Here is a 15,097-nt window from a genome sequence, read left to right on the forward strand (position 1 = left end):
TGAGGAACTCTCCCATTGTTTCCCCGACGGGTGAGAAGGCCGTAAGAAGCGGTGGTGGTGGTAGAAACTTTTATTGTCATTGATGGTGGGGGCGAAGACCCCTACATGGCACTTGAGTGCTCCCTTACTGTGAGGACGCACCCTTACAAAGCGAAGGAGAGCCCTCGGAGCGCAATCCTTCCCATAGCACTGGAGATGATCCAGCACTGGTCTTGAGGGGAAGTGCAGGTCAAAAGAGCCTCCCAGTAAGACGCCGCCACGGTCTGTGATGGGGGATGAGGGAAGGTGGGGCATGTGAGGAGGGTGTGTAGGAAGTGTCCAGGTTTACCGCAAAGTTTGCATGAGGAGGGGAATTGGTCTGGGTATCGTGCATGTAGCAGTAAGGGGTATGGGGCAGTCCGAGTTTGCAGTCGTCGCCAGTGTGCGGCCTGCGCTATGGTGAGGGACGGGGCTGGGGGTGTGTATTCCCTTCGTTCGTCCCGGTAGTGCGAAAGGATATCACTGAAAGAAAGCAGGCGCTCCCCGGCGCGTAGAGGGGGCTCGACTCCGCCTGCCCGGAATGTGAGACCTCGGCCTAGGGAATGAGCCTCCTCATTGCCAGGGAGGCCGGCATGTGCTGGCGTCCAGATGAGGGTTATGGGGCGCCGGGACTGCCAGAAGCGTAGTAAGCGAGCAGCGGTGCGGGATATGTAGCCGTTGGCATAGTTGACAATGGCAGATTTGGAGTCAGTGATAATTTTGGTGGCAGATGTAGAAATGAGAGCAAGCGCGATGGCTGCCTCTTCTGCCTCTGTGGTGGAATTTGTGATGATTGAGCTGGAGGTTAGAAGCTTTGCCTGATTGTCGGCTACCGCCAGGGCCATACGGGAGCCTGACGTATATTCTGCTGCGTCCACGTAGACCACATCATGGTCCTCGCTGTACTGTTTGTGGAGGGCCCGAGCCCTTGCTATTCTGCGGTTCCCATCTCGCTCAGGGTGCATGATGTTCTTGGGGATGGCAGGTATGTTGAGGTTAGAACGGAGGATAGAAGAAAGGGGGACCCCCTCGGTAGGGTGTGTAATTGCGGTTAGGCTTAATTGGGATAATAGAGCGCGGCCAGCGGCTGGTAAGAAGCGAGCGCGCGCGCCAGTCGAGCCCGGCCGTGGCCGACCGAGCGTAGTTGACCACTTCTCCGCATCATGACGCACAAGTGGCGCTGCGGACGGTTCAGCTGCGCTCTGTCTGAGACGAGCATCGCTGCCTCAGATTTCATCTTTCAAGTAATGTAGCCAGAATGAGGAACTTGTTATTGTCGTGTAGTCCGATATTACCAAATGCTCGAGTCTAGCTTGGCGATTTATTCGTAAACAAACGCGGCGCCCATTGCATTAAAGATATAGAGGCATTTTTCCATGCATAAAAAAATACTGCAATGGTTTTATACGGTATATGGAAACGTGTTTACGACATATTTAGAGAGTTGTTTCAATTTCGAGAAATCCAGCTATTGTGTTTTATTGCTTGGCATGGCAGCATTTATGAATGGCTTCACTGCACGGCAGCATTTTGTCTAAAGGAGGGAGTGCAGTTTTAATTAGCAGTCGTTGCACTACCGTTCCCTGGACATTTGCTCGCTTCCAGGACTCTAGTGATGCTGTTCATGCAAATAAGTACCTTCCACTGAATGCATGAGTACAGCGGCCGTGAGGCAGAACCCACGATCTCGGCAAGCGTTGGTGTAGAAAACTGAAAGTTCTCGTCGCCATTTGCACAGCTTCATTCGTTCCTGGGATCTCTCCGCATTCGCAGAACAGCTCAGGTTGCAGCGCGGCCTCCTCTTTGTAGAATTTGTGGATCAAATACATGAATAATAACTGCATTGCCAATGCCATTGTATATTAGATGCTGCAAACGCATTATTGAACGCTACGCACTGTCAAGTAACATATGTATTTTTTCATAAAAGAATATATTCGTATGTCCCAAGAATTGTGACAGACATAACTGACATCAATGCTGCCGCGTTTTTTTTTTTGTCTATTTAATAAGTAAAGAAAATATCACACGCACTTTAGAACTATGTCAGTTCGAAACCAGCAAAGCAGTGCATGCAGCTGATATGATAAACGTAAAGGCCATGAAATGAATAAGTTGAGGACAAATATTTTGATGAATCTTTGTCATTGAAGAACCTTGTTTACATTTTTGCACATATGCAACGGCCAGGAAAAAAAATCTCAATGACGCTGTCCCTCGTTGCAATAGATTGCGCAGGAGCAGCTGTTACCGGTCGTGTATTGTAATTGCACCAAGATTATCCTCGCAACAGTGAGTACAAATAAAAGTAGGAGTTCTGCAAAATATACATTAGAAATGCAATTATAGAATGGAATGTACAAACGCGAAGATACAACTCGCTAAAAGGCAAAAATAAAAAAGAGTCGCTGGAAACAAAGTTCACTGCTTGTATACGCAAAACCTCCCAACGAGATATTTAAATATACGTCTAAGTCTCCAAATAAATCTACGTATTTAAGCAAACGTCACTATATATTATGCGTCAAACAAGACAAATAAACATGTTGCGCAGTCACAGATAGTAAACTTTGCGCACAGAAAGACAGATGGTCTAGGCAAGAACAAAACTATGATCGCAGAAATCATGATATGTACTCGGGCCATGCAGGGGTCGCGATAGCGCCATGTGGGTGGAATAGTAGAGGAATAATGCAGAGTCAGTACGAAAATGTGTAATTTAACTGCCTGCACAGCGACAACAATCATTCTGCACCCAAAATTAAAGGAGGGTTTTGCTTCGTTTCAAAAAAGAAATAAAAGCACGTAGCCAAAAAGGAAACAAAAGGACAAACGAAATCCACAGATGATGCGGTAAGTTGAACTACCCAATATCCGAGTGTTTTTGGCGAACGCCGCGTGGGCCGGGCTTTCAATGAGGAAGGTCGGTCAAAATTGGTTATTGATGTCCTCGTAATTTTCGTATTCGCATGTTAATTTTGGTCATAATGCTAACTGCTAGAATAAACGGCTAAAATTTCTGCGGTTTTAAAAGCTAACGAAAAGTCATACGTTTTCATAATTACGAGCTTATGGACCTGAAGCAACGGAGCTTTTTACTTGCATTGATTTTTGCTGCTTCGCTATCTAAAGGACAAGCTTTTCTCGGCGGGAAAGTTGAGCGAAGCGGTCAATGACTTCGGACACGTTGATGTCGACGTCTCTGTGGGTGTATAGAAGCGCCAGCCTAACCATGCGTTCCACAGACATTGTAGAGCGCAAGTTGTTTCTTAGTAAACTCTTGTTAAAAAATAATCTCTCTACGCTGGCAATGGTCACTGGAAGGGTGACTAGAATCTGCAGCAGTTTGTACACATTTACATAGAACCTGCAGTCGCAATGAGAGATGGGCATCTATTCCGGTGCTAAAACCTAAAACACTCCCTCGATGTCGTTGGCATCCTTGTTTAGGTACCTTGCACAAACAGTAGGCTGATGTCCAGTGATGTCCGTCGTTTCGTCAGGAAGTACGGAGAAGCAGCCTGCTTTTGCAACTAGGCTTTCTTTGATAATTTCACCACAAATTTCTATAATTTGGTTTTGTGCATCTGGGCTTAAATACGAGGCATTACTGGGGCAACTTTCCAAATGGTTCTTCAGATAAGTATCTCCACTCGCATGCGAAAAAGCGCTCTGAAAATACTTGTATTTTTAGCGGGGGCTATGCTTAAATCCATAGAGCCACTGTCCCTGTGGCCACGGAGAGCCAGACCTTGTCGTCCGCAAAAAGAATTTCCTCAATAATAGGCCATTTACTTTCTTCTGTTTTCTCATATTTTACTTTGCCTGCGCTAGTCCAGCTGATCGATCACATTAGGCACGCTTCCTGAAGACGTTTGGAGAAAATTGTCAGCTGCTCACTCACAGCCACGGTGATATTAGTATTTTCGTGTGTGTGGAAGATTGCGAGCGCGTGCTTTCATTTTTGGAACGGCTTGGACACGAGGGCTCCAGTGTAGGGATGGTCGATTAAATGTTTTAATCGATTAACAATTAATCGTTCGTCGCTTTAGCGTATCATCGATTAATCGATTTCGATGCGGGGTTTTTCGTCGATTAATCGATTAATCGACTTTTTTTCCGGCGCTTTAAAAAGGCTGAAACACAGTTATCTATTCACGTAAGTACCTATTTTAACGCTTGAAAGGTGGAACCAGGATAAGACATACAAGCGTATAAATTTTGATAAAGAATAATGTTTAATTTGTTAGAGGTCAACTATAATTGCCACTAGTGACTAGTGAAGGAATAAGCAATATACAGAGTGTTCATATTGACACGTGTACTTGTTTATCTTTCCCCGGTGACCGCTTTTCACCGGCTAACAAATGTTAAGGTGGTGGTCCCACTCCGGCGGCACCAGCCCCCCGTTTCGAGTACTTTTGGAGCAACCGTGGTGGCTCTTCTACTTAGGATATAAAGTTGTCGTATATGCCATAAAAAAGCCTAATTCTTGTAGATTCCAACTATTTATATTATAAAGAAATTGAATAATGTGATCTAGAAATAAATGTTCATGATCAAGCATGATATACATGGTTTTTGCGAAATGTGTCTCAGTTGTGACCATATTTAGAAGAAACTACCGCATTTACTGCATTGCGGCTTGCTCTGTAGCTTTAGGACATATTTATCTATTTCCTAGACGCAGCAAAATAATGTTGAATTTTTACTTTTTGGATAACTTGCTTTTGAAGATTGCCAAATATCGCAACTTCTGTTGTAAACAGCCCGGCCACTACATGCTCTAGAAAGCTAAATTTTGGACAATTAGAGTTCAAGGAATTTCCGTGTAGGACGCTAAATTTTATTCATGTACCTTTATTAGTTTTACACCGCACCTTCGTAGCTTTAGTACCTTCCCGCAAAAATGGGCAAAAGTAGGACCAGAATTCTAAATATTGCTTAATTTCGGTCGCATTATTAGGAAAGCCAAGAAAGGTACATAAATGAAATTTTGCATCCCAATTGGAAATTGCTTGATTTCTAATTTGTCGAAAATTTAGCTTCCTTGAGCGTTTAGTTGCCGGGATGTTTACAACAGAAGTTGCGATATTTTGGCAAACTTCAAAAGCAAATTATCCAAAAAGTAAAAATTTAACATTGTTTTGCTGCGTCTAGGAAATAAATATGTCCTAAAGCTACAGAGCAAGCCGCAATGCAGTAAATGCAGTAATTTCTTCTAAATATGGTCACAACTGAGACACAGTTCGCAAAAACCATGCATCTCATGCTTGTTCTTGAACATTTATTTCTAAATCACATTAATCAATTTCTTAATATTATCTATAGTTAGAATATACAAGAATTAAGCTTTTTTATGGTATATACCACAACTTTATATCCTAAGTAGAAGAGCCACCGCGGTTGCTCCAAAGGTACTCAAAACGGGGGGCTGGTGCTGCCGGACCGCCACCTTAAATGTTATCGCTCGGCGCAGGAAGCGCCTGCATGTATCGGAATTTTCTCGAACGTTATCGATGCTTCTATCCGTTGTCAATTGTCACCGACGCTTATGTAATCTGATTGTATGAGCGACGCCAATTGTCTAGTACCTTCTGGAAGACACGCGGGTACCAGAGATTACTATGGAACCTTCGATGACTCATGTATAAAAGCCGACGCGCTTCGCCGCTGATCAGATTTCGACGATCGCCGATTGTGTTCGCCGCTATCGTTGTGCTTCGAGTGAAACTTGCTTTTGTGGGCACAGGCTCGCCCAATAAAAAGTCCGTTTCGTCATTCACAGTTTTGCGACTGTTTTCTTCATCGTAACTACTACGTGACTACTACGGAATTTTTAAAAATCGCCTGTGGCAGGTAGCATAATTCTTATCGTTGAACGGTGGACATTAGTAGCACGAGCAATCGAAAGACATATTCAACCAATTAACAAAAATTGACTATTGAACTTCTTGGTTAATTACTTTATGACACATATCGCAATTTACGAATTGTAGCCGGTGAGTTTGCAAGACGCATCTACTTGAAATGAATTTCCAGGATGACACCAGTTTCGAGATACTATTTCTCAAAGTGTTGGACGAAATACATGGACGTTAAAGTTACTTTTGTGCTTCAATGCATTTTGGTAAAAAATTAAGTGGAACAACAGTGCATTTTTACGGCGAGTATGATGGCGCCTATCTCCAAACTGGTGTCATTCTGGAAATTCATTGCAAGTGGATACGCCTGACAAGATCACCGGCTACAATTCGTAAATTGTTATATGTGTCGTAAAGTAATTAACTAAGAAGTTAATCAGTGATTTTTCGTTAATTAGTTGAATATGTGTTTCGATTTATCGTGCGAATTTGCACCTCATCGAATAACCCAGCTCAATGATAAAATTATGCTACCTGCCACAGGCGATTTCTAAAAATTCCGTAAAACTTAAAAATGAACACCCTGTATGTTAAACATGGCGCTTACTGAGGAGGGTGGGCATGGAGGAAGGAATAACTAGAAGAGAACATCGCAGCACGACTGACATCAAGAAGTAATGGCGCAACACGTGATCGCCACATCAGAGCGCGCGGTAGGTTTAATGCTGCCGGGTGCAGGGCAGCAGCGCAGGTGAACGGGTGCGCACTGATTTGAAACTGCTGCGAACCTAACATTATCGGCCAATACGTTGTCACTCAGGGTCACGTGTTGACCCTACTGCAAAGTAAAAAGCGAAGGAAATCGCTTGACGGTGAGTTCGCTTGCCAAGACTAGCTGCCTCACGTAATGCTCTCGCCTAGTTTATTTCTTCCTCCACGGGGGCGGCCTCTCTCCGGGCCCCAGGCAGCCTGTGTGACGTGCGCGTAAAGCGGGGAAGCGCTTGGCCAGCTCGACATGACTCGGGAAAACAGTCGACAGTCGCTCTCGGTCTTCGCAGCCGCGCGGTCGTTGCTCGTACTCCGCATTCTACAGTACGATTTCAAAATTTTCACGCCACTTTAGTCACTGTCTGGAAAACGATTAATCGAACTGCTTTAATCGATTAAACCGATTAAATTAAAGGTACACATCGATGACGATTAATCGTTTTGCGGCGTACTTTTAGTCGATTAATCGATTAATCGTTCATCGATATTACCATCCCTACTCCAGTGCACGCAGTGCCCAAGTTTATAAGAGCATTAACTCCATAAAGTTCCAGAATTGAAAATCTTTTAAAGTACGCCTTTGGAAATGTCAGTGCACCTTTCGCGTCAAATGATTATGAGAACTTTATAACCATAAAGTTTATTAATTGAAATCCATGCGCTCCGTAGATTCTGCGGCCGCTGCGAGATGCCGCAACGCGCCCGCTCACTATCGAAAAACCCCTGAAAGTTTGTGCTCGGTTGGGGCTCCTTGCGTTACGTGACTCCAGGTGCAAGGGCGTTGCCACGAAATCCAGCCCGGGTTAGCAATGTTCGTGCCGAAATGTCTTTTAGAGCGTGAAAAAGACATTGTAGACAAAATCCAGAATGATTTCCGGCGTCGGTGCATGCCGGCACGAAAACATTTCGGGGGGGGGCTGAACCCCCCCCCCCCCCCCCCTTGGCTACGCCCCTGGAAACATGGTTTTACGGCGCAAATTTAAACGGGACACAGCGAGATACATACATAACACTTGTAGCCCACCTTAGTTCCTTGAACACAGATAGACGTAATGCGCAGCCGTAATATGTCGGCGATACGGCCATTTCCTCATCTTGTTGACAAAAAAGCGACAACTTCCAACTAGGTACCATTTGAAATGAACCTCATGTTTCGACCAAGAAATGCCGTTGACAGCGCGCAGTTTCAAACATTTTCAGCACTTCATTTTCTAATTACGCTAGCTGCGCCGTTACTGACGATATCAGCTGCAGTGACGATCACAGGGCAGTATTTACCAGGCTGCTCTCAGCACCCGATTTTCTAAGCAATGCTTCTATACGCTTAATAAATTATCGGATAAAGATAGCTTTTTTTCATCTGTCTGAGTCTGACTGACCCACAGGCAGCGATCGCATTGGCAACTGCATCGACAAAATCAAAATTCATTATCAGTGACTCAAAGATCGCTGTCTTCAACTTCGCCAGGGGCCGCATCTCCATGGAGGCGCTCAAAATTTTAAAATCATATAGTGACCAGCGACGGCGCGGGACGATCCATGTCATTTGGGCACCCGCGCACTGCTCGCTTCCTGGTAACGAGGCGGCTCACACAGTAGCTCGAGGACTTACTCGCCGAGCAAGTGAGCCAGCCCAGCCAGGGTCCAGAGGAGATCGAATGGTCACATATAAAGAAATTACCTATCACTATCGGCTGGGCCGGGCCCGGTATCCCCCGGCTCACCCTAAATTAACTAAGAAGCAGGCAGTTGTGTGGAGGCTCCTCCAGACCAATATGTATCCAAGCCCAGTGTCCTGCAGCCGGTTTTATCCCGGAAATTATACAGAATTATGTATAATATGTAATAATAGAGCGGACCTGCCACACATCTTACCGTCAGCAGCAGGGCCCCAAACAATCGATCCCGACTGACATCCGTAGCTGGATCCACACAGACCCTATTCCTAGAAATATGCACCCTGAATATAACAGGGCCCGGCGCCAAGCTCGGGCCGGAGCAATCATAAAAGCCTTTGCTCGTGTACCTGGCGTTACATTTGTTGATGCAGCCCAATATTCCCATGGCACACGATTTGTGGCCGTCGCCACACGCGATGGAGTCCTACACCACGCCTCCAGCGTCATTACCCCCGCTGCCGAAACGGCTGAAGAAGTGGCCATCGCCCTGGCCACTCTAGATCCCACCTGTCACACCATCGTGTGGTGACTCTCGCTCAGCAGTCACTAACTTCAGCAAAGGCCGTATTTCACCTCAAGCTCTTCGTATCCTCCGCCAGGCACCACACTCTAAAGAAAGCATGATTTCCCTGACATGGATCCCGGCCCACGCGGGCACTGTCCACCCACACCTCCCCAACCTCAACGAGGTCACCCACTCCATTGCGCGAGGACTAGTCAACCGCGCCGGAGACACTGGAGACGAGTTGGACACCAGGGACAGTCTGACTACTTACAACGATCTCGTTAAGGCATTTTACCTTAGTCGCCGAACCTTCCCCCCACCTCACCCCAAGTTCAGCCGGGCGCAGGCTACCACCTTGCGTCTGCTACCAACAAATACGTACCCTTCACCTGCCCGCCTCCACCTTATATTCCCTGAAGTTTACAATAACCCCAACTCCCGGTGCTGTGACACTCACCCGGCTACGCTTCCGCATATGCTGTGGGAGTGCCCAGCACAGTACACACACATTAACACCACGACCCTCTCGTCGAGGTTGCGTGAGGCTCTGCGGAGCTCCGCCCTGGACGACCAAACCTGGGCGACCCAGCACGCCCGTGAGGCGGCGGCGAGGCAAGCCCTCGACGTCCCCTCATGGGAGGCTTAGGCCCAGCCATCTTAAAGTGCTGGTTCCGCAATAAATGTTTATTCTTCCTCCTCCTGCCATAAATCTTGTGGGCATGTCCCCAGGCAGAACCATTCGAGGGCCGCCAAATAAAAGATCAAGGGCAATGGGCAGCCCTGCTGCTCAGCTCAGACCACCACGAGCAAGATTGGGCGACCCGACTGGCCGAGAGAGCCGTCGAGATACAAGATATCTCAGCCGTCTCCTAGGTGACGGGGGCAGGATCGTCTTCAACCCCCCCCCCCCCCCTCTTTTGTAAAACGGGTGAATTAAGTTGTTTTCTCTTTCTCTCTGACCCACAGGCAGAGTAGTTAGTGACGGTGCGTCCAAGCAGCGGCAAATGGCGTAGAGCTAAACCTGGCAAAAAACAAAAAAAGGCTGCCGAAACAAAAACGAGTTCGTTTATGAATAAAAGCGCATCCTTGCCTTTCTTGGCTCGTCACCGTCGCGCCCAGAGTGAACTGAAACCTAGAAATCAGCTGCATGGATGGTACGACATTGCTGGTTGACAAAGCGGATGGAAAGCTTCGCACGACTGACAGTTGAAACCTAGTAGAAAAACACGCGTGCCGGGCATGCCGCCGATGCCGCCGCGTCGTCCGTCGAACCGGAAGCTGCTAGTAGACGGGTCACCTATTCTGCTCGGATTTCTCCCGTCCCCGGGCCGCGTATTTCTATTTGCGCCCCCGTACAGCGCTCGACCGCTGGCGCCACGCTGCGCCGCTCGCGCGTACCGCGTTTTATTGCGATAGCAATTATATGGACACTTCAACCGGATTTCTGCCGTCGGCGTCGCCGTCGCCGTCGCCGTGAGGTTCCGTATAGATAAAATCTTCGCCGCGCGCCGTATGCCCCAGAGGCAGCGTGCGGGGACGCGCGCTATCACGGAGAGCGAACGCACTCAATCTCCCACGCGCAAGCAAGGAAGCGGAAAGCCAGCGCCGGCACTTCTCTGCCAACAACCGCGCTCGTCGCTCGTCCGCACAGTCTCTTATCTCTCCCACGCGCAAGCAAGGAAGCTGTTGTATTTAGAATGCAGAGGAATGATGCATCCGATGCCTGAACATCATCTTCTTTATTTAGTGTCCCCGCGCCACCATCTTCATCTTCTTTCCTATACAACATTTTCCCGGTCAACAACAAAAAAAAAAAACTATCGCTTGCGTAACGCATAGTCCCTGAACTTCAATGGAGTTCTTTTAACTCGTGCGCTCTTCCGTGGGGGTTGGCATTCTGTCCTGCAGTAAAGACGGCTGAGTACTTGAGTCACTGCTGGCTTGTGCTGCTATTTCTTGCCGTGACGTAGATGGACAGTCAGCATGTTGTTCACTCACAGGAAATGCACTACCTTGAAGAGACTCGTCAGGTAGTGGTAGAGTCCATTCTAGAATACCAGGTCGATTGCCTGTGAACTTCTCCGCAGCTTCAGGGTGCATCGCTTGAAATTTGGAAGCGTTCCACACTCGACCGTCATCCAAAAGAAATGAAGCTGGCCCTCGTTGCTCAATAATCTGCTTCGGTTTCGAAAAGCGCGAAGATATTTTCCCGTGAACTGACGACTTTCTCACGCGGACGTAGTCGCCGACGGCAAAGTGTCTTGTCCGGGCTCCGCGACGGCAGTCTGTGTAAAGTTTGGAAGATGCTTGGTTTTGTCTGACACGTTGGCGCAGCCATTTCATCGCTTGTGCTGGATTTTCGTGAAATGAAGAATCCGGTAATCCAACAATGCTTAAGCGTGTTCGTGGCAGTCGTCCGTGCAGCAAAACGGCGGGTGCAACTCCCGTTGTGGCGTGAGGTGTGCAGCGGTAGACCCCCAAATAGTCTGTCACGGCGACACGGATATCACGCCGCTCGTATACTGCCATCTGGACAACAGATTTGAGGACTCTGTTGAACCTTTCTACAAGCCCATTTGCTTGCGGGTGATAAACAGAAGAAAAGCAATGGCGTATGCCACGTTCCTGAAGGAATTCTTCAAATTCAGCCGAGCTGAACTGCGGTCCGTGGTCGGAAACTATTTCACTCGGGTAGCCTTCACGAGAAAACACTTGTAGCAGAACTTGCATCCCATCCTCGTCGCCAATATGTTGTATTTAGAATGCAGAGGAATGATGCATCCGATGCCTGAACATCATCTTCTTTATTTAGTGTCCCCGCGCCACCATCTTCATCTTCTTTCCTATACAACAGAAGCGGGAAGCCAGCGCCGGAAAGAGCGGGGGGGGGGGGGGGGGGGGGGCGCACTTCTAGGCTGCCAACAACCGCGCTCGTCGTTCGTTCGACCGCACCGTCTCTTATCTCCACACGGCTCTGACCTTTATGCGCATTCGCCGCTCAGTTTCCGTTGAAGCGATAGACCGCACGTACCTTCGCCCGCTCCTGCGGCGTATATATCCGCTCGCTGCCAGCGTTTTGACGGTCGTTGTCTGCAGTCATTCAGTGTGATCTATTCATGTTTGTTTGTGCGCGCTCACACCACGCTTCTTCAATCAGTTAGTAATAGTCGGGCCACATTTTCCAACGCACGCTACACATGCAATGCTGCCCGGGTCGGCAGTGCAGCGCTACAGGTGTGTCCCTTCGCACGCGCGCTGCCCACGGGAAGCGCTTCTCATCAACACCGCCGTTTCACACGCGCCTTCTCGTGGTCATCGAGTCTCTCTTCATGTCGGTCTACTTACGCCGCAGCACACCTGCTTACTTAATCAGCTCATGTTTACTACAATTCATATTGCTACCAAAGCCGCTCACCTTACTTCGTATGACATTGCTGTGTTGCTATCGCATTCATCGCTTCGCCCTTAGGGCGAAACTGTGACATTTTTTAGGTGGTTGCTTTCGCCGAGGGCGCTCGAACGCAATCATATGGTTCGCATGCTTGCAGGCTTTGCAAGTGTGGCTGTATGGCCGAAGCGAAGAAGAAGAAGCCGAGTGGAACGGCTGTGCTTGGAATGCTCTCTGCTGGAAACAGCGTATCGGCCTCAGGCCGAGGATCGTCGACTCCGTTTCTGAATGAAGATGCAAGCTACAAAGTTGTCCTCCCGCGTCTACCAACCGGTAACGATGTGCTGAATTCCATTTTTCTTCATGCGGACTTGAGTGGCAGACCATACCGTGCTCCTGACTTCCGAGACGCTCTGCTTGAAGTAGTGGATACTGCAGATATTATAGGTGTAGGACAGTATCAGATGAGCCATGTATGGATGGTTACCTGCGCTAGTAGTGCGGCGAAACATAAACTCGTCGCCTGTGGTGAGCTCCGTGTCAAAGGACTGAAGTGCATGGTGATAGATCCGGAGACTAAAAATATCAAGCTCAAATTACTCTGGCTTCCGCCTCACCTTGAAGCTCGACGGGTTGAAGAGGCGTTCCAGGCGTACGGTCAGGTGAAGTCTGTCGAGAGAGAGGTGTGGAGATGCACTGGTATGGAACAGTGGGTGACGACAAACCGGGAGGTTTCCTTGGTGCTCAAGGATACTGTCACCGTAAGCTCAATACCACACATTATGTCCATTTATGGACACCAGTGCCTGGTACTTATCCCCGGCAGGCCTCCGCTGTGCCTTCGTTGCAAGCGTGTGGGACATGTCCGTCGACAATGCAGAACGCCGAGGTGCTTGCAGTGCCACCGATTTGGCCACTCGGTGGACGCCTGTGTATCGACCTATGCCAATAAGCTTCGTTCTGGGCAACACAGCGCAGAAGAGCCCCAACTGGACCATCTCATGGATGCTACAGAGATAGTCGATGCTACCGGAGAAGCCACAGGCGGCATCAGGGACGAAGAACAGGAGTCTCCAGAGCCAATGCCGAGCAGCCACAGCATCCCAAGCGAAGCTACTGGCAATAACTCGGTTTGCACACATGACCTAGAAAACCTTAAAGAAAAGCCCCCCGATGGCGACAAGGAAGAAGAGGCGATGGACAGCAGTCAAGCGAGGAAGCGTCCGGCACCGTGCAACGATGAAACAACGGGGAGTGCAGTACAGGCACCCGAGAGTGTGCCTTCTAGTGCTCAACGGGTTCCCTCCCCTGGTGATGGTGTGCCGCGGCGGTTTTGTCAGCGAAGTAAGGAGAGTGCTATAAAGAAGTGCAAAGGGAGCAAGACCACAGATTTACCTGTGGCCAAGGGTGATGAAGAACAAAAGCTTTAGGTGAGCAAAATGGCTACCGCCTTCACCCTCCCCTTATGTGTAGCGACACTCAACGTGCGTGGGCTGCGGAGTATACGGCGTCAGCAGCAGTTACTCCATGTGCTTAGGCAGCATGAAATTGATGTTGGTGCAGTGCAAGAGACCAAGATTTCTTCTGCTAACGATGCTAACCTTGCGCTGCAAATTTTTCAACCAGATTATGAGGTGTGTGTTAGCCAAGCGTGTGGTGCTTCCGCTGGGTGCTTTTTGTTAGTTAGAAAGCAGTTGAATCACGCTTCATTGTCGCTACGTGTTGATGGGGAAGGACGCTTTCTATGTTGTGACCTCTCTTTTCGTTCCCGTAATTGGCGGTTTATTTGTGTCTATGCTCCCCTAAAAGTGAGCGACTGGAAGGCTTTCTTTCTGTCTCTTGCTCCGTTCCTAGACACTGACAGAGATTTGGTAGTTTTGGGAGACTTTAACTGTGTTTGTGATCATAGAGACCATTCATACCTAACAAAGCGTTATGATGCAAGTGCAACTTTGCTTCAGCAATTAGTGGAAGACCACAATCTAATAGACGTGGGAGCCTACACGCCTTCTTGCGTGCGGTTCACGCACTTTCAAGGCGTCTCTCATGCTCGACTTGATCGTGTGTATGTTTCGACGGATCTCTGGTCTCACATTCACAACTACGCCGTGAAGCCTATATTTTTCACAGACCATTGTTTAGTGTCTGTTTCATGGGGTCCCAGAAAGTTTCGCAAGTTTACTCCAAATTGGGAATTGTGGAAACTTAACACAGAACTTTTATGAGAGGAAAAATTTGTAAACAAAGTGAAAGAATTATTTCTAGAGATAACGCAATGTCGACAGCTCCCACTGTTTGCTCAATGGGAAATGTTCAAACAGAGAGTAAAAAATGAAGCGATTGCTATTTCATGTGAGCTATCTCAAAGAAAAAATGCAGAAAAACATCACCTTTATAATCTACTTCATAAGCTGCACGCTTTCGAAAGCCAGGAGCCAGGGTTGTATAGCGACGAGATAAATACAGTTCGAGCAGAGGTACAGAAATATGAGACGGAAGCGTACAGAGGAGCAGTGGTGCGTTCACGCACAACTCGTTTCACAGATGAGGAGCCCACAAAAAGGGCTCTTGGTGATGAAAAGCGATACGCGCTTTCAAAGCAGATATTACAAATTGAATCTGGTGGTTCCATATATACAGAAACGTCGCAGATAATCACCATATTTGAAGATCACTATAAAAATCTTTTCACTGCAGTTACGCTTCAGCAGGATTACGAAGAAAAAGCCGATCAATTTATTTCTCTTATGCCACAATTACAAGATGATGATCGAGTCAGCGTTGACGAGCCAATAACTCGAGAAGAAATTAAGCTTGCTGTTGAAACTCTGCAGAAAAACAAGACACCTGGCCCTGATGGCCTTAGTGCCGAGTT

The 15,097-nt window shown here is 47.9% G+C and overlaps 2 protein-coding genes across 2 annotated transcripts in view; one reads left to right on the forward strand and one right to left on the reverse strand.

The window, feature by feature from the left end:
- The window catches only part of LOC119444262 (endothelin-converting enzyme 2-like), a 146,863-nt gene that overhangs the window by 114,684 nt on the left and 17,082 nt on the right, over positions 1 to 15,097 (reverse strand). The window lies entirely within an intron of this gene.
- On the forward strand, positions 12,447 to 13,791 carry LOC125944184 (uncharacterized). The gene has a single exon (XM_049664506.1). The coding sequence runs from the start codon at positions 12,450 to 12,452 to the stop codon at positions 13,650 to 13,652; it is 1,203 nt and encodes a 400-aa protein (XP_049520463.1). The 5' UTR covers positions 12,447 to 12,449; the 3' UTR covers positions 13,653 to 13,791.

This window comes from Dermacentor silvarum, chromosome 3 (genome assembly GCF_013339745.2).
Source record: "Dermacentor silvarum isolate Dsil-2018 chromosome 3, BIME_Dsil_1.4, whole genome shotgun sequence".
NCBI lineage: Eukaryota > Metazoa > Arthropoda > Arachnida > Ixodida > Ixodidae > Dermacentor > Dermacentor silvarum.